The 19270-nt window shown below is 39.5% G+C and overlaps 1 protein-coding gene across 1 annotated transcript; it reads right to left on the bottom strand.

The window, feature by feature from the left end:
- Positions 1-7465: 7465 nt before the first annotated feature.
- On the bottom strand, positions 7466-18784 carry BPNT2 (3'(2'), 5'-bisphosphate nucleotidase 2). Its single transcript, XM_060243750.1, has 5 exons — positions 18275-18784; positions 14771-14930; positions 12735-12830; positions 9968-10129; positions 7466-8484 (listed from the first exon to the last, which is right to left on the bottom strand). Exons 1-5 carry the CDS (start codon positions 18629-18631, stop codon positions 8213-8215), a joined length of 1047 nt encoding a protein of 348 aa, XP_060099733.1. The 5' UTR covers positions 18632-18784; the 3' UTR covers positions 7466-8212.
- Positions 18785-19270: the final 486 nt, after the last annotated feature.

The raw sequence follows: 19270 nt of genomic DNA, 5'->3' as shown, positions 1-19270 counted from the left end.
TTGTGCTCCTGGGATCTCTCACTTACACAATGGGTGTTCAGCATGTGAAACATACTTTGGAAGATATTAAACAATCCAGTCATTTAATCTTTAACTATCATGATTGTGAAAATGAAATGGCAGTTAAATAGCTGATATGCATTATATATGCACTGTTTTGAGGGACATACTGGGTATACTCAAAATCATCCCCTTCCTTGAAACATTTCATGGAAAACCACTGAGCATATACTGTATATATTTATCATATGGCAGAGTTATACACAGGAAGCATATAATAATATAAAATACATAACCAGGTACCCATTGATACAATGGGTATGCAGCCCAATTGGGCAATCCCTTCAAATACTAATATCTACAGTTTCAATCCATACAATTGCAGCTGGGGGGAGTTCAAAGGGTTTTGTCATATCTCTGTGGAAAGCATGAAGCTTTCATCCTGTGACAGATGGAAAATAGTTTGGTGACTGCACCACAATCACGTTCAGGTCCTGGTATTCTGCCCTGTTCAAACAACTGGTCTGCACAACTGCCAAAGCCTTTTTGTATTCTATTAGCCGTCTTCCATACTTTATGTAGCAAATAAAATCCTGTGGGCCTCTCATTGGCATTGGTCAGGTTATGCCAAGTCAAGTCAAGTCAAGTCAGCCTTTATTGGCATAAAATATATAGATGTATATATCAGAGCAAATTGGTTTTAAAAAAAAGATAAAATGGAACGATTGCATACATATACATCAGGAAAAGCATAAACATAAACTATTTCTATGAGATCCTCTGATGTGCCTTTAAAACAGAATAAAGAAACTTAGCCACTTTCTCAGTGACACTAGATGAAGTATCATTCAAAAGGTTATAGACCTTAAGTGCATCAGAACAATCAACCACGCTAAGTAAAAGAGGATGTAAATACTTGTGACGAAGATCTATATACAAATTACAATAAAGAAGAACATGAGTAACTGACTCCACACATTTTTGCTTACAGAGACAGTATCTGACTAAGTAGGCTGTCTTGTTAAATCTGCCATAAAGAATAGCAGAGGGCATGGCGTTGCATCTGGCAAGGGAAAAAGCTCTACGCTGCTGTGGCACCTGCAAGACGGATAGATATGAGGCCATTTTCCCAGTACTAAGAGAGATCTCAAAACTCAGTGAACAAGTTTTCTTAGCCAGACTGTATAGGTCTTGGCGCTCAATATCTAGCAACCTGTTTTTAATTTGTTGGACTGTGGTGGTGAAGGACCATGCTGTCCTTCACCACTGCAGTCCAACAAATTAAATCACTTTGGATTTGAATATTTTTATGGCAGCTGGCACAAATTGGTTACCTCTGCCATAAAAAAGCGAGCTATGGCAGGTGCACTGATGTTAGCTATCTTCACTGCATACTCGCGATGGGTAGACCAAGTCACATTATATTGAAAATAAACACCTAAGTATTTAAAATACTTGACTTGCTCTATCTCTTTACCATCAATAACCCATTTGTAAAGTCTCCACTTTTTTGAGCAAACTAAGATTTTGGACTTCTCATAATTGAGCTGGAGCTTATTACTAGTAAAATACAGAACACAACGGAACAACAGACATCTTAAACCCACTCTAGAGCAGGACAACAGCACCGTATCGTCAGTATAAAGTAACAAGGGTGCATGTAATGCACCAAGTTTTGGACTATGGCAGCCAGGACCAGACAACTGAATAGCTAGGTCATTAAGAGATTGAATAAAAAGGGAGCCAAAATGCAACCGTTTGACACCCTTATTGACAGCAATCTTCAATGCTAGGTCGCCTGCTAATGAGCATTTGATCTGGCAGGTGGTAGACGTGTGTAATCTCTTAATAAGCATAAGGAGTCTTTTATCCATGTTTAGTTTATCTAGCTTAATCTAGAGGAGGTCCCTGTCAACTGAATCAAATGCGCCTTTTAATTCTAAAAAAGCAACAAATAATTTCTGGTTATTATGCACAGTGTACTTGTTGACTAGATGGGATAGGGTAATGCAGTGGTCTAAAGTGGTCTTCCCTTTGCAGAAGCCCAACTGTTCAGGGCCTAGAATTTTTTCCTGCAACATCCAGAGATTGAGCTTGACTAATAGATGTTTGGAGTAAAGCTTGCCAATGATGGAGAGTCAGGTTATGGATATTAGGTGGATCCGATTGCATCTATGTTCAAGACCATTCATTCCCTAGATCGAAATCTTGTGGCTGCAAGATTTCGGCAGATTTTACTGCAGGATTTGGGAACTTAGTCTGGATAGGCCTGCACCAGCCATGTCTTTGTGGATGGGCAACTCTGTTTTAAATAATTTTTCTATAATCATGATGATGAGCATTGTCTCAGATGCAGAGGCCTAGCACAATGTGGGAAAGTCAATTGGTCAGAGTAGTTTTAATACATCATATGAACATGGGGCTTTTGAAGCACCATATTCCACAGTACTATACAACTGGAAGGATTTTGGCTTAGGAGACATGAGCATTTCTGTTCCTCTCAATAAACTTTCTAAAGATGCTAAGGCCCATATTTATGTAAGAATGGACTCTGGTTCTGTCCCAGAAGGCATTGCAGTCCAGCTTTGCCTGCGTCTCATGAACACCCTGTAACTTGGCAAACTGTACCCTCAAGATTTTTTATATTCCTAAAGAATAGAGTGTACCAGCACAAATTGTTATAGATTAAGGACAGTACAGCCAATGCTATCCAAATGACACTTGTCCCACAGTTGTGTATAATCTATTATTCTGTTAGTGGAAGGGTCTGCACATAGTTATTTGTACTCTTAACGACACCCACTTCAGAAACACATCAGGCCCTCACAGATAATACATTCTGATTGACAGCTATATGTGAATTTTCCAGTATATAATGGCTGTTTGCTTTTGTTCCTGGTTGTTCTGGGCAACCACCTTCCTTATGGGTGTTGACAGAGCAACCGGGATGCATCCTTTAAAGAATTACAGTGCACTCTATTTAGGTATCTAATTCTGTATGCTGCATACTAGAATGTTATATGATCAAAAGTTCTCCAATGAGAGTGACTCATACAAAAGACACATGCCAGGTCCACATCAGGTATTTTAATTTACCCATTAGAGATTACAATAAATTCGATGAACACCTGTCAATACTTTTTACATGATAAAAAAGTAAAAATAAAGTTCTTCCACATTTAATAATAAAGGGTATTCATCCATTTTATTTCTTTATTCATAAAGTGTTCAACACTCAAAAATACAAATTACAATTTGAGCACAGTGGGATATTTCAGAATGTACCCCAAAACTAATCAAAACAGAAACTGGAGTCAATTTATTCTAATTTATTCCTAATTCATAGGAAAATGCTAACTGGTGGTGAAAAGATTTGAGTTATACAGTAATATTAATTCCATTTTTGCTAACCATGGCACAAGTGAGTAGTAATCAAGTTTTAAAAGGTAATATTTTCAGGCCTGAGAGACTAAAGCTTATGTTAAACTGAACTGGGAAAATCAAGTGTCACAATGGCTTGTTGGAATGAAAAACTCTCATTTTTGCAATTAGATTCATAGCACTTGAACAGCTCACACATCTCATCAGCAGTTAAGCAGAATTCACTTGTGCACCTGCTTTCCTTCTCTTCAATGTAGAACACTGAATCCAAAGAACAATGAATGGAATGAGACTTTGCCACCTTCCTTTTCTTATGAACAGCCCTCAAATAAGCTGCTGCTGAGGTTCAGGATATGGTCAGGAATGAAGGGACTGCAGGGGAAATGGAAATGATATCCCTTTCATTTTTTTTTTTTTAATGAGTGGGTGTATGCAGTGGAAGTCTGGACCCAATTCCATGTCTGAAAACACAGACTATGAACTTTGCTCTAACACATTAACACATAAGTGTGTGGCCTTTACAATTCTGGCTTAGAAAATAATGTCAAGAGTATTGAATATACAATTATTGAATTGTTTTCCCCTTTTACAAATCCAGGCAACACATATAACAAGATTCAGATGCCATCATATACACCAGAGAACCATGAAATAGCATAGACAAATCTCAAAGGGATATACGTGGAAGCTCTACAGAGCAGATTTTTCAATACTAAATGGAACATTCAGTTAGATTAAGGTGGGGTAGCCGTGTTGGTCTGAAGCAGCAGAATAAAGTCTGAGTCCAGTGACCCCTTTAAGACCAACACGGTTTTATTCATAGTACAAACTTTCGTGTGCTTGCTTATACCATGAATAAAACTCTGCTCAAGAAAGTTTATACTGAATAAAATTTTGTTGGTCTTAAAGGGGCCACTGGACTCAAACGTTGTTCTGAAAGATTCAGTATTTTAACCATTCTTATACATCTCTTATCACATCAGTGGAAGGTCACAAAATTAATCAGTATTATAATTCTGCTAGTTTCAACCACTTCTTTGCTGAAATAGAGAGCAAAGAAAAGTGGCAGGGAGAAAGATCTAGTATGAAATTTGGTGGTCTGATCCCTGAAAACCATGTAAATTCAGCCTCCAGTCCATTAGCACAGCAAATGCAACAAAAGTAGGGGCTAGGGACTACTATTTCTAGAAGGCAGCAGTACCATAAGTTACTTGTATAGTTAATTCAGTGCTAAAAGTTGCAAGAAAATCTAATAAACTTGGAAATATTTAGAGTCCAGAGTCTGGAAGCTTGGCTAGCATAGTACAGGGTACCTTTGACATGTCTTGCTGCCTTTATTAGCAAAACTCATACATATTAACTTAATGCCTTTTACACAGCTTGCAGCTACTGGGACCAGATGTTCACACATTCAGATTTTAAATTGGGATTCATTCTTCAGTTGGCTATTTGTAACTATTATGGAATAAAGCACAAGTAAACTCCAATTAAAGCAGCAATTTCATTTGTAGCTCTTTGTTCTTACACAGAGCAATATACCTAGCAGTTCTCTTTCCTTACACCAAAATCCTTTCTGTATGCATGAAGCGAAAATGCAGTCGTATCTGCTTCTAAGTTCCTCCCAAAAGAAATAAAGAAATCTTTTAATTTAACATGTACAAAGTTTAATATTTTACATTTTTAAGGCTTCGGTCAGTCACCAGTCTGAGAACTGAAAACTGACTGGCTTCCCTTCCCATGGAACTTACAAGCATTATTTCTCTCCCCCGCCACCCCCCCCCCAGTTATTTACCTGAAGCAAGTTTTGCAGGTTATTGCAATGCAAAACCTTGCTAGAGGCAATAATGGCATGAATGTTCGAACCACAAAAAGCAAGACAACCCTTCAACCTTCCTCAAAATCTCCCAACTTGTGTCAAGTCTTAAAGCTGGCCTCTAATACCAGAACAGCTCTCTGCCCACAGCCCACCTTTCAGCTACAGGCTCAGCACACATTACCTGCAAACATACCAAGCTGCTACAGAAGGTAGAAGAGATTGCAGCTGGAGCCTGCGGAAAGAGGCGGCACAGAGGTCAATTTGACTTAGAGTCTAGTCTCTTAACAAAAACAATTAAACTGCAGAATCTAAAAAGGAGGCATTGTAGTGGCAGTTTTCTTGCAGCTGAACAAAATTCTGTTAAGATAGTTTTCTCAGTGATCCATTACATAGCAATAAACTACCTATCCATATTTGCAATATTACTCAGGACGAAGGCTCCAGCAATGACATGTGGAAGGGGAAATTGAACACAGAAGGGTAATTTTTTTTAAAAAAATCTACAAACTGTTTGCTGTTAAAACCCAAGCTGAAAACATTAATCCATAACTTCTAATGTAGTTATTAGCAATTGTCTGTACTAACAATTTCATGTATTAAAGATGCATTGCTTCATAAAACTGAGCTGCTCTATCAATAGCTTGAAAAATGAGAAGTGTCATTTTCACACCACATTTATAGACTCAATTCCAACAGATAGAAGTAGCATTCCAATAAAATTCAGTTTTGGAACCTTCAAGCTCTAAAGGCCTTCTAGTGTTTACTTTAGAATTTCTCTTTAGTAGTGTTGACCAAACAATGCCTAGCTTTATAAGTGAAGCATACTATAAGAAACTATAATAAAAACATTAAGTACATGTGAAACAGAATGAACTCTTTCCCACCCAGTTTACATAAACTGACCTATTTTCCTGTGCTGCCTTTAACTTGAATTACAATACTTTTATTTGGCATTTGCTACGGTTGAGAAGATTAAGCCTGAAAAGCTATATGGTCTATATGTTCCCATGATCCAGGCCCAGAGTTTTTCCCTTGTCAACGCCACTAGTAAAGGAAAGCTGATATAAACCACAAAGTTTTGATTAACTGATAATAAAGCTTGCAGAACTATCTTTGGCTGATCAGATATAGTTTTAACTAGGGGAAGGGCAAAAATCTAAAAATGAACCATAGTTCAAGCACAAACCACACTAGTTCATGGTTAATTTTGAACTGGGTTTTTTCGTCACATCAAAACAAACCCCTTTTTTCCATGGAGGTTTGGGTGGTTCATTTTGCAGTCCAGCCAGCCTGGCACCAGTTCAATCAATTCCTAGCCAATGCTGGGGGGTGGACTTGTGGAGAGCCCTAGAAACACCCAAAACAGTTGCTCATAAGCTTGATTGGCAGTTCTGGGAGCCAACCACAGAGCTTCCATTCTGCTCTATAAGAGCAGATTATATACCAGTATAATACCATGCTCTGACCCAGCTGTTTTCACTTTGTAGTGAGAAGAGAGAAGAGTTAGTTGTCATGAGAGCAGAATTGTTTGCTGCATGGCTGATTTAGGGGAGGCTCTGAGATTCCTTTTTTCTCCACACAGTGGAACAATTTTTTAAGCACCTCTCCCAACTGGGAAGGTATGTCTTGCTGTAATTTCATGGACCAAACCTGAAGCTAGAGCTGAGTTTTCCTGGGGGCACCTGCTTCGAAGGCCTATAACTTGGACATCCCAAATCTAATCTTCGCCAAACTTGGAGGGAGGAACCTGAAGCTAGAGCTGAACTTTCCTGGAGGCACCAGCTTTGAGGGCCTATAACATGGACATCTCAAATTTATTCTTTGCCAAACTTTGAGGATGGGTGGAGGAGAGCCTGCTGAAGACACTCCATGAATTTAGCAACTCTAATTCACAAGGGAGCTGTTCACCTCCGAAACCAAATGAACCACAAACCTGTTCAGGAAACAGAAAAGTTCATGCACGTCCATCATTCATAGTTCATACAAGCAAACAAACCACAGACCACCATTTTCCTGGTTCATGCCCATCCCTAGTTTTAACTACCACTTGTTTACCACACTACTTTACTGTTTTCCCTCAACGAGCAACACTTGTGGATTGTTTATAATAAATTAAGGGAGGGAAACGTTAAAATGTTCTTATGAATTCTTGATACTTTCTACAATTGTTATGTAGGACTTCCTAACCAAATACCCAAGAACCCAAATACTGGAGTGCATCATTTAAATGAAATTTCTACAATACAATGGTCAGCAAGACTCTTTAGGTTCCTTATTGTCTTTAACATTTGATTTTCATTTTTTGTTCACAGCAAAATCAGGTAGTCTAGTAAATAAGCAATCACTAAAGACAGATAGCTATTTTATAAGTGCAACAATGTGAAAAACTTAACATCTTTTATGGAAAAGAATGGCAATATTCAATTGTTGAGAGTGTTCAGACACATTTTCTTTTAAAATGACACACAAAAATGGTTTAATAAAACCACACATTAACAGTTTTCTCATCCACATTAAGCAGGTTTAAATTTCAGGTAAACATAAAAACAGAACCAAACATTTCTTTTATCATTTAAAACTGTAGCCAAGATGAACAGTTGTCACATGAAGATGCTTCAGCTTTCCTGTCATCTGTCTCCCAAAGAAAGATAAAATATCTGAGTATCATGCACTGCCCATGGATTTTAAGTAACCAAAACCATTTTTCTGCTGGATTACACAAAGAATACCCAGACAAAACATGAGGGGTCACTAGAACAAATTTGTAATGTGCTCAGTTTATTACAAGCATTGATTTTCAGTGATCATGAAGAAGTCTCCGAAATTAAAGGTGGACACTGAGGCATGAGGAAATCTTGTGGTCCAGTAATCTTAAACTGTGTCAAATGATGGTCTGTGTAGTCCTCCAAAAAGCATATTTCCTTGAGCGTACCATCTTTCAAAGGTCAGTTTTACATTTCCCCGATACTAACTATTTTGAGGCTCCAGAAGCATGATTTATTCATTCTCCAGAATTTAATTCTGTGAAGTCTTGTCTAGAACAGGAAGTTTTTCCACCAGTCTCTGGTGGTTTATATTTATACTGGCTATAAGCCCATCTTCAACGTCCTCTGAACCAGTGTAACTTATTTCCTCCCCAGACAAGGTAGTCATTTTACCTCCTAATGCTTTCAGCATTGCATTGCCAGCACATATGTCCCATTTTTTTATGTATGTTACATGAATATACACATCAGCCTTTTCCTGGTTCACCTCAGGCACATCTAGGAGAGACAGAACTTTATAGCCTGCAGAAGGAAAGCACAAAAAGTTTACAGTGCCTTGTACAACTATATTTACTTTTGCCCATTTCAATCACTGTACACAACATATATAAAAAATGCTTATGTGTTCACCTGCAGCCAGAAAGTTGCCAAAGATCACTTCAACTTTGGATTTGGTCACACAAATGTAAAACTTAATGGAAAGAAGTAGGTGCTCTTCTGCAGCTTTACTTTAACTTTGATTATGCAACCAAGATGACAAAACTGTGGCCATAATCTCCAAACAGCAGATTTGGGAAGAAATCACTGAATAGACAGTGAACTGCTAACTTACCCTACGGACCCTAAAGTACCCTAGGGCTACTTCTTAACTACCTAATCAAGCAAAGTAAACTTGCAATAATTCCCTGTACAGCATTCTTCCAGAATAAAAGTTCTCTGTCTGCAGGTACAATGGTGATGGGGGGGAAGCATGGGGCTGACTTAGACAGGGGAAGATACATTAGACAGGATGGCAATTAGGACTCTCCCAGATTTATTTATTTTGACCTATTCATAACAAAACTTAGAAAAGTTTCCTGAATCATTAATTAGTTAAGCAGGCCTTGAAATATCAGAAATATGGCAGGAGTACATCTTACAAGCTGTGAAAAGACTAAACCTTTTTTTTAAGCAAGCTTCTTTTTATCATTTTTCTCTTAATAGATATAGTTATCTTTTTATGCTAATATTGTTTGCTGCTTTAAGAATCATACACCTAAAAAGTGGCATATAAATGGGCACACTTCTGAGGCAAACCTAACCTACTTTGTGTGATACTGTCATTCTATTATCAATTCAGAAGCAATAAAACCTATTTATTTAAATTTTACTCAATGTGGTTATGCTTTCCTAACCACATGAACTATACTTTGTTCATCTATTTTGTTGTTGCCACGCAATACTACTTGGGGCTTCAAACACAAAACCTGTTAAACATCTACCTATCCAAGCTAGCCAGAGTTATTTCCTTCTAAGGCCATTAACTTCAGTGGTCTTGGAATGAAGTAACTTAGCTTAGGAAGGTACTGTGAAGATCTATCTAGTCAGTCTAAAATCTCTGTCTACTACACTACCACTTCCTTTACTATATTTTGCTCAGATATGTCTGCTTAGATCTTAATATTCAGTCTACTCAGTCTTAATATTTTCACCCAGTATTGTATTTATGTTTAGTGCATCTAGTGTATTTATGATTTGGAACCAATGCAAATATTTGCTGATGACTTTGATTTTGAATTGTGATCTCAGATCATAATAAATTTTACTATCTTTTGCAAAGCTTCAGTATCTCTATAGATATAATTTCCTGTTCTTAGAAATTAGTATATTTAGCAAGCCTGCTCCTGTGTCTTAGAGACTTTAACTACTTTTGACACTTGGTAGGTGTAACCAGTTTTGTACTTTGCTACTTTCACTTCAACTTTTGGTTGCAAGAAACAAAAAAATAAGAGCAAAGATGACAAACCTGATCCACCTGCTGAAATGATCACAGATTTATTTCCAAATGTTTGCCAAGCAACTTGCTTAACTGTCCCTGCATGAGACCGGGATACAATGATTGTTGGAGTCTGCTCATTGTAGGAAGAACGTGGTTTAACATTTGATCCACCATCTACCATTGCCCAAGCTGTAAAACAAGTACATATTTTGTTAGAAGAAAAAGAAGACTGCAGATTTATACCCCGCCCTTCTCTCTGAATCAGAGACTCAGAGCGGCTTACAATCTCCTATATCTTCTCCCCCCCCCCCAACAGACACCCTGTGAGGTGAGTGGGACTAAGAGAGCTCTTACAGTAGCTGTCCTTTCAAGTACAATTCCTGCGATATCTATGGCTAACCCAAGGCCATTCCAGCAGCTGCAAGTAGAGAGTGGGGAATCAAACCCAGTTCTCCCAAATAAGAGTCCGCACACTTAACCACTACACCAAACTGGCTCTCCAGTCTGTATGTTGGTGTTTGCGGACCACACTTGGTTGACAGTAGCTGCAGCTTCTGAATCTAAAGTGTAAATAATTTTATTAGGGAATTTCTTCCTGAATTTTATTAGGTAATTTCTTCAAGAAAGGCACACTCAGCATGAGAGGCCTGCTTTTCCCTGACTCCCAATGTACCAGTGAAGGTCATATTACAACAGTGTGCAATTAAAATAATTAATACATAAACTAAAATAAAAAATCAATTGAACTTTGAGACCACCATCCAGCAGTGAAGAGTGAAAAGGATCTGTTAAGGCAGATTCTGCTTTGACATCTGTCTATTTTGCTATGGGTCTAGTGGCTGCTTTTCCAACAGTCCTCATAACTTGGGATATTAGGAAAACAAAATAAATCTTATTATATTCCAAGCAACGTTACAAATGTTGCTTTATATTCCCTATTGCTTTTTGAAGGAAAGTAAAATAACAACAACGACTTGGTAGAGGAAGATAGGAACACATGCAAACATACTTAGCAAAATCTGGTATCCGCCTTCACCTATGATATCTTACTGGATTGAGGGAATGCTGTTGATGTTGTTTACCCTGATTTCAGTAAAGCTGATGAGTAAACTAGAGGACTGTGGGCTGGTCTATAGGATCATTAGGTGGATAGGGAACTGGTTGGAGAATTGCACTCAAACAGTAGTTGTCAATGGCATTTCATCTGAACAGAGGGAGGTGTCCAGTGGGGTGCCACAGGGTTTGGATCTGGGCCCAGTACTTTTCATTATTTTTATCAGTGATCTGGATGAGGGTGGGAGGGGCTACTTATTAAAATCACAGATGACACCAAACTGGGAGGAACAGCAAACACACCAGAAGAGAGAGTTAAAATTCAGCAAGATTTGAACATGCTGGAAACATGGGCAGAAATTAATAAATGCAATTTAACAAGAATAAGTTTAATTTAACAAGGGTAAGTGCTGAGGTCTACGTCAGGGTAACAAAAATGAGGAACATGCATACTGGATGGGGGATACACTTCTGGGTAGAAGTATGTGCGAATATGATCTTGGGGTAAAGGTGGACCATGAATTAAATATGAGCAGCCAGTGTGATGAAGCAACAAAAAAGGCTAACACAATCTTGGAATGCATCAAGAAAAGCGTAACATCCAAATCACAAGAGGTCATAGTCCTGCTGTACACTGCATTGGTCAGGCTGCACCTAGTGTATTGTGTGCAGTTTTGGCAGCCTCACTTCAAGAAGGATGCAGACAGAATAGAGCGGGTGCAGAGAGTGACAAGGATGATCAGCAGCCTAGAAACCAAGCCCTATGAGAAAAGGCTGAGGGACCTGGGAATGTTCAGTCTAGAGAAAAGGAGGTTGAGGGGGGGACATGGTAACTTCTCTTTAAGCATTTAAAAAGCTGTTATCTAAGTATTTGAAGGGATGTCACTTAGAGGAGGGCAGGGAGCTGTTCCTGTTGGCAGCAGAGGATAGGACTTGCAATAATGGGTTTAAATTAAGGACGGGAAGATACTGGCTAGAAATTAGGAAAAACTTTTTTACAGTTAGAGTTGTTTAACAGTGGAATCAGCTATTGAGGGAGGTGGTGAGCTCCTCTTCACTGGCAGTCTTTCAGCAGTATACACTTGTTGGGGATGCTCTAAACTGATCTTGCTATGAGCAGGGGATTGGACTAGATGGCCCATATTATGACTCTTTCCAACTCTATGATTCTGTTATTCTATTATTGTCAGCCCATACTTCACATGAATCATTCCACTGGTCAGCACAGATCAGAAGCAGTAAGACATTGTTCATAAAACTTGATGGACAGTTTGAGGCTTAGTTTACACCAACTGCAGTTCACTGAACCATGACACACCTGAAACAGCAGGGGCAACAATTACGTAACAGACACCAATGTGGAAGCAAAATGTCCATCTCATACCAGGTCTTATACAAGGTTCTTAGTTGCTATGTTCTCTCCATTCAATCAAATGCAACCTTAACAACTATGCATGGCACTGAAATTTCAGGCAGCCACATGCAAAAACAAAATCCATGTAATACCTGCTATTAAGACCACCAAAATGACAACATAGCATGTGAGCTTCATGTTTTCCAGAAACTCTATATCAGGCTAATTTTTTTAAAAAAGAGGGTGGAGCACAGAAGGAAGGGGGAGAAAGATTTTTAGTCATGATCTTGATCCCTATTGCCTGCAGCTGTTTGGAGAATATTGCAAATTTAGCTTCAGACTTCCAAAGCCTTAACATAGCTTTTGAGAGTTGAAAAAGCCACATACCTGTATATGCAAAGAATGGCTTATGTATCACTCCTATAACTGGTTTACCATTTACAGCTACACACACCATTGTAGTAACATACTGCAGAAGATTCTCTGAAAAAAAAGTAGAAAAAAACCCCCTTTAACACTGCAAAGACACACAGGACAAAGTGTAATCCCAAACTTTTACATTTTATTTATCATTAAGAAGAAAGGCATCAGGGCCATTTGGTGTTATTTGTATTTTTAGTGGAATGTGATTGTTTTATGCTAACAAAAAACACTGCAAGCCAATTCATATAAGCTTTGCATCTAACATCTGAAAACACCGCAGAACCAGACTGCAACAGGACTTTACATCATGTCCTAGCATCTTTCTTTTCTTTTCCCCCCCTCTTTTTAAATTGTAACTTCCAGCCTAAAGAAGAATTTTAGAGAATTCAAAAGTTTGTGCCTCATTATGTGTCATTTAATTGGTAGTAATAAAATGCATTCTGTGGATTGTGCTCTGTTTTATTTCATCCCACCCTTCTTTTGAGGAGCTCCGTTTTATCCTAACAACTCTGTGAAGAAGCACTGAAAAAGTGACTAGTCCAAGGACAACCAGAGAGTTGCAGGGTTGAATGGGGAACTGAAGTGTGTTCAGTCCTTGTTTAACAAAGAACTATGCTACAACCAACAAAGTTTAACAGAATCCTGTAAACTGACAAGAGATTAGACGCATTATCCAATATCACCTGAAGCTATTTTGGAAAGGAGAGATACACATTTTGAAATAAATTATCAAAATTATTGGTATTCAATCCTGCACTCCTTCTTCTTCAAATTTAGGCTTTGTAAATTTTTTATTAACTTATCCTATGTAGAAAATAAACTAGCATGGATTACTTAACAGACATACTTACTGAACAGAATGCACTTAAAAACAGCAACTGATTTGAGCAAAAGGTTAACTGTTCTTGTTCAACAACTCAATCTTCTTTCCAAAAGTGAAATCTTAATAGAGCTTCTTTACCCTAAATTCTTGATGAAATTAAGGTACAATAATATTCAGAAGTATATAGTGTTTGAGAATCAGTTTTGTGTAGTGGTTAAGCGCAGTGGACTGTAATCTGGAGAACCGGGTTTGATTCCCCACTCCTTCATATGCAGCCAGCTGGTTGACATTGGATCAGTCACAGTTCTCTCAGAGCTGTTCTCTCAAGAGCAGTTCTTTCACAGCTCTCTCAGTTACACCTACCTTACAGGGGAGAGGAAGGGAAGGAGACTGTAAGCTGCTCTGAGACACTAAGGTCGTTTTCGCACTCACCTTCCGCCAGCGCGACCCCCCTCTTCACCGCGCAGGATCTGCGCGGATTTCGCACTAAACGCTGCGGAGCAGCCAGAAAAGCCGGAAGCTCCCGGCGCAAAAGCCGCTCAAACTGAAACCACCAAAAAGCAGTTTGGCGTTTGCGCGGCTTTTGTGACGGGAGCTTCTGGCTTTTCTGGCTGCTCCGCAGCGTTTAGTGCGAAATCCGCGCAGATCCTGCGCGGTGAAGAGGGGGGTCGCGCCGGCGGAAGGTGAGTGCGAAAACGACCTAAGTGAAGGGCAGAGTATAAATCTTTTTCTTCTTCTTCATTATTAAAATAACCAACCAATATTGTAGTAAGTAGCTTGCATAGAACTTTTAGGCATTAAAAAAAGAACAAACAAGAAACCAAAGAGTTTTTTTAATTAATAAAAAAATAGGACTAAGATTTTTTGCCTGAGAATAATATCAAATGTAAATAAATTCACACTTAGAAAATGAGAAATTCTGATAATATAAAAAATAAAATTATTTTATATTCCATATTACATCCAAAATAAGGCTCAATGTTTAGATTCAATGTATTTATTTAGGGTATTTCTAAGCCACCATTTCAGGGCCTTGCATGAAGTGGCTTATAATTTAAAAATTATAGTGTAAGAACCCCATTAACATGCTTACATCAGCCCTGACAGGAAGCAGCTTGTCCCCTTACAAGAATGAGGAAATCTACACAGAAAAGCAGCAAGTTAAAAGAAAGAAAACCTGTATATTCTTGAGTTGCATCTAGAGGATCAATCCATACAGTAACACTATCTGCTTGGACCATTGTTGACTGAATTTTTCTCTTTATGTCTTCAGGAATACTGTGATCCCAAAAAATTTTCTCCTGGTCATCTGCATCTACATGTTCTTCTGTGTTTATCTAATGGAAGAAAGAGACATTCTAATTAAACAAGCAAGCAACAAGATAAAACTGCTGTAATACTTCCGTTTCTCCACAGGAACTTCTGCTTCCAACCTAGCACATGTGAAATCTTTGAAGAGTCAAGACACAATGAAGTTTAATCAACATTGTAAAACGAAGGATTAACTTTTCCCCTTTGAAAAAAGTATCCCCTACTTCACAAAGGGCACAGTTAGCAATAAGGGCATGATACATGTTTTCCACTGATCAAAAGCACTTCCACCGCTAGAAAAGATTTTCTTTTCCTAAGACCCCCCTCCCAAGCCTCCTACATTACTGACCCTAAATGTAATAACAGGAGCAGCACAAGATAAACCTTCTGCCACATGCTGTACCTGCCTACACTTTAATGATAACAATGGCTTATAATAGCTGAAAGGACCTTGTGAATAGTTTTAATCACCCGCTGCCCCCACACCACCGGTTCCTTCTTCTCATTTCTGCCAAATCTCAAGCTACTGCTGGAAATATTATTGTAAAACACCAAACATTAATCCAGAGCCATACTACCCTCAAGAAAGTATTGCTTTATTACCTTCATGAAAAGTTGGGTTTACTACTGCAGTTATGAAACTGGTGAGAATATAGAAGACATAGAGCAGAGATGTGAAGGGTGAGGAAATTTTTCTTCATTCCTGTAAACGCTGGGGAATTAAGGGAACAAGCCCCCCCCTCACAGTACCCAACTTTCAGACAATGTTTCTCACACTCAAAATGTGTAGCATGACCAGACTTTTACTCAACTCATGTAGTATGAAAAAATTTGTAAAACAGCCTACAGTATTAATTTCAATGAATGCATATTGTAGACATATGCAACATTTTCAAGAATACTTTTTATTTAAATGTAAGAAATATTGGCAACAACTAATATATTGTGCTTTTAATGATAATACATTATTCAAGAGTTTAATGTTTTTAATGTTATAAGTTTAATTTAACATCCAAATATTGTAACAGTCCTTCCTACTGCGTTGTTTCATACACTCTCTTGTTTACTACAGTTTTTCTAGCCCCCAGCTTTCATTTCTCCTACTTCTCAGATCCACATATCCACATACAGTACAGTCTACAATTCTTTCTAAAGAACCTGCAATTTTTAAAAAAGAAAATAAAAACATATATACTTTATATTCCATTAAAATATTAAACAGTACCATTCTATATACTGTGATATGTTTTATGTTGTTCAACCCAAAGCAGTAGTTTAGGTCTGATAAGTGTATGTATTTCAATTTTCAAAATTTCTGCTTTTCTCTTAAGAAGTGGAGGGGGGAAGTGTCCCCCTCCTCCGATACGAAATTTCTGGAGACCTTTAACACAAAAGCAGCAGAGGAACAAGTAGGAATCAAGGAGTTTGGATTTCCCATGGCCAGTATCCTATAAACCTAGTGCCAAGTTTAACATTAAAATTTAGTAAATCAAAAGGGCTATTCCCCACCAGAGCACAATGATATGTCTGATAGATGTATAACTTAGATACACACACCCAGAGTTATACTTTAAAAGAGCAAGAATCTGATATTTCCAAGTGCACAAATATTTCCAATTGTTTTTCAGAAACCATGGTGATATTAAAAATCAGAGCAACTTTAGCCATGCCTACTATTGTACATAAATTGCAGTATTAAACCATCGACAACAGTCATGAAACATAATTTTCAGATCTCAAAAGAGGAACTGGACAATTGCTTCATTTTCTAGTACTGCAGCATACATGCTGAACCACTTGTTGCGTTGTACCAGAATACCTTGTTTCTAAATTTTCAGTCAGGCTTGACTTCCCTGCATTTGGGAAGGGGGAAGGTGCAGAATTCACTTCTTACATCTGTGTCACAATTTCATCTTTCAATGTGTGATATTAAAAGAAGAAATAAGACATACAGAAGCAGCGTAGCCCAAGCATTGTGTTTCAGGGAAAACAGAGATAATGCATACAGGAATGGCTTACATTTGATGCACACGGATGTTCTCACTCTGATGCTGTCATGAAAGCTTGATAGGCGGGGAGCATGGGGGATGGTACCAGGTATCCTCTCTTTTAACTTTAGGTCAATTAAAGCCTTGGCTAACTGGTCTTTGAAATGACAGGTGGATCAAATACTGCTGGTTCATAAACTGTCTCTCTACTGTATTTTAGCTTTGTTGAAAGTGTTATTTGTGCTTTTTACCCCTTTCGTATGTGCCATAAGCTTAATAAATCTTTGTAAATCATTGGCATAAACTTAGTAAATCTTATTTTAACAGAATTGCCATATTAGTTATACACAGTTTTCCTTAATGACCACTTAAGTACAACCAAAATATTGATATTAGTCTAAGGTGCAGCAACAGGATTTTCATATTATGCTTTCTACTGCTACAACAACCACAATGGAATAATTATAAACAGTACACAGTGTCCAATCCTTTTAGAGTATTATTTAAAGTTCACTAAAAAGGTAAAGGCAGTCCCCTGTGCAAGCACCAGTCATTTCCGTCTCTGGGGTGACATCGCATCACGCCGTTTTCACAACAGACTTTTTACGGGGTAGTTTGCCATTGCCTTCCCCACTATATAATACAACAACCACCTGACAGGCCTCTGAAAAACAGGAGATTGGAAATATAGGCTGTTTTCAAAGAAGAACATAAGAGAAACCATGTTGGATCAGGCCAATGGCCCATCCAGTTCAACACTCTGTGTCACAAAAAAACAGGTGCCATTAGGAGGTCCATCAGTGGGGCCAAGACACTAGAAGCCCTCCCACTGTGCCCCCCACAAGCACCAAGAATACAGAGCATCACTGCCCCAGACAGAGAGTTCCAACAATACGCTAACAGCCACTGACAGACCTCTGTTCCATATGTTTATTCAATCCCCTCTTGAAGCTATCTATGCTTGTAGCTGCAAAGGAGTAAGGTACTCGTGGGAAGAGAAAGCTAGCCCCCCAGGACCTTTGGTACTGGAGTTCAAAAGTACTTTGAACATGTGGGAAATGCATCTTCCCAGTCTTGTATCAGATCTGCAGAAAAAGGGAAGAAAACTGTAGGGGCTTACATAATATTATATCCATAGCTCTCCTTACGCCCCTGTTTAGAAGCCATTTACATGTTGCATTCCTGCAAAGAGATCATGGCAAAGCACCGGATCCTGGGCTCTCACAACAACGCAGTGAGGTAAGTCAGATGGACAGAAAGCAATCGGCCTTAAGCCCCTCTGTAAACGCTTTCTTGCTAAGCAGAAGATTTGTATGCGGGCGCCCCTGATCCAAATTGTACACGTCACCACACCACAGTGCTGGTTAGAGACTGAGACGCACCTGCACACCCGGGAACGCCGTCTTCAGCAAGTAGTACATCTTGCGGTTGGAATGGAGGTCGCCGAAGGTCAGCATCTCGTCCGCCCCTTCGCGGGTCTTGCCTTTGGCTTTCTCATTCAGGTTGTTGCCTTCTCGCACCAGCTTCACCTGCTCGCCCCCCTTGACGGCCGCCACGACCGAGGCGGCCAGCAGTTCCCGCAGATCCACGCTGCCCGACTCGACCGCCGGCCCGCCCAGCATGAAGAAGGCGAAGCGGCCGGCGAGAAAGCCCGAGTAGAGGTGGTACAGCACGCCGAGCCCCAGCAAACAGAACACGGCCACCCCCAGCGGGGACAGGCGGATCCCCATCGGCGCCATGGCCGGGCAAAAGAAGGGGAAGGGAAGGCCTCCTCACCGGCAGCCCATCTCACCTCACGGCGCCCTCGGGCCCTCCACCCGCAGGAGCCCCCCGCGCTCTATGTAACAGCCCTCCCACTCATTCACTTCAGAAAACGGCACCCGAAGAAGAACGTTGAACTTCCGGGTTAGACTGCAGGAAGGCGGGCTTGGAGCCGGTCTTACTGGGCATGCGCTCAGGGTTGACAGCGCTTCTTTGAACGTTCTGCGAGAATTTCGGGGGTGTCCAGTGCCGAGAGTGCCAGCTGCTACGATAGTGAATATTGAGCATGCTCAAAGTTTCCTGGCGTTGTTACTATGCAAGAGGTGGGGTTTGTTCAGGAGCAGATTGGGAAGATAAAACGGCCCGACGCCACGTCCTTCTCACCTGATGGACAAAAGAGCTGGGAGAAAGAAAAGAATGCGCCGCCTCTCCGGAGGTCCTACGCCGTCTGGCTAGTGATCTCGAGAATCTGATATGGTGTAACTTCTACTGCCCTACTGTACTCTACTTGTAGATTTGTAATTGAACTAATAGTACGAGAACCCAATCTCTACTGCTGTCACTTCCAAAAGGAACCAACGGTGGGTGAGCACTAGCCCTTAGAAATTCTCGCTGCT

This window comes from Heteronotia binoei, chromosome 7 (genome assembly GCF_032191835.1).
Source record: "Heteronotia binoei isolate CCM8104 ecotype False Entrance Well chromosome 7, APGP_CSIRO_Hbin_v1, whole genome shotgun sequence".
Classification (NCBI taxonomy): domain Eukaryota; kingdom Metazoa; phylum Chordata; class Lepidosauria; order Squamata; family Gekkonidae; genus Heteronotia; species Heteronotia binoei.
The sequence above is the reverse complement of the archived record's forward strand: the minus strand, read 5'-3'. Positions and strand labels throughout refer to the sequence as shown.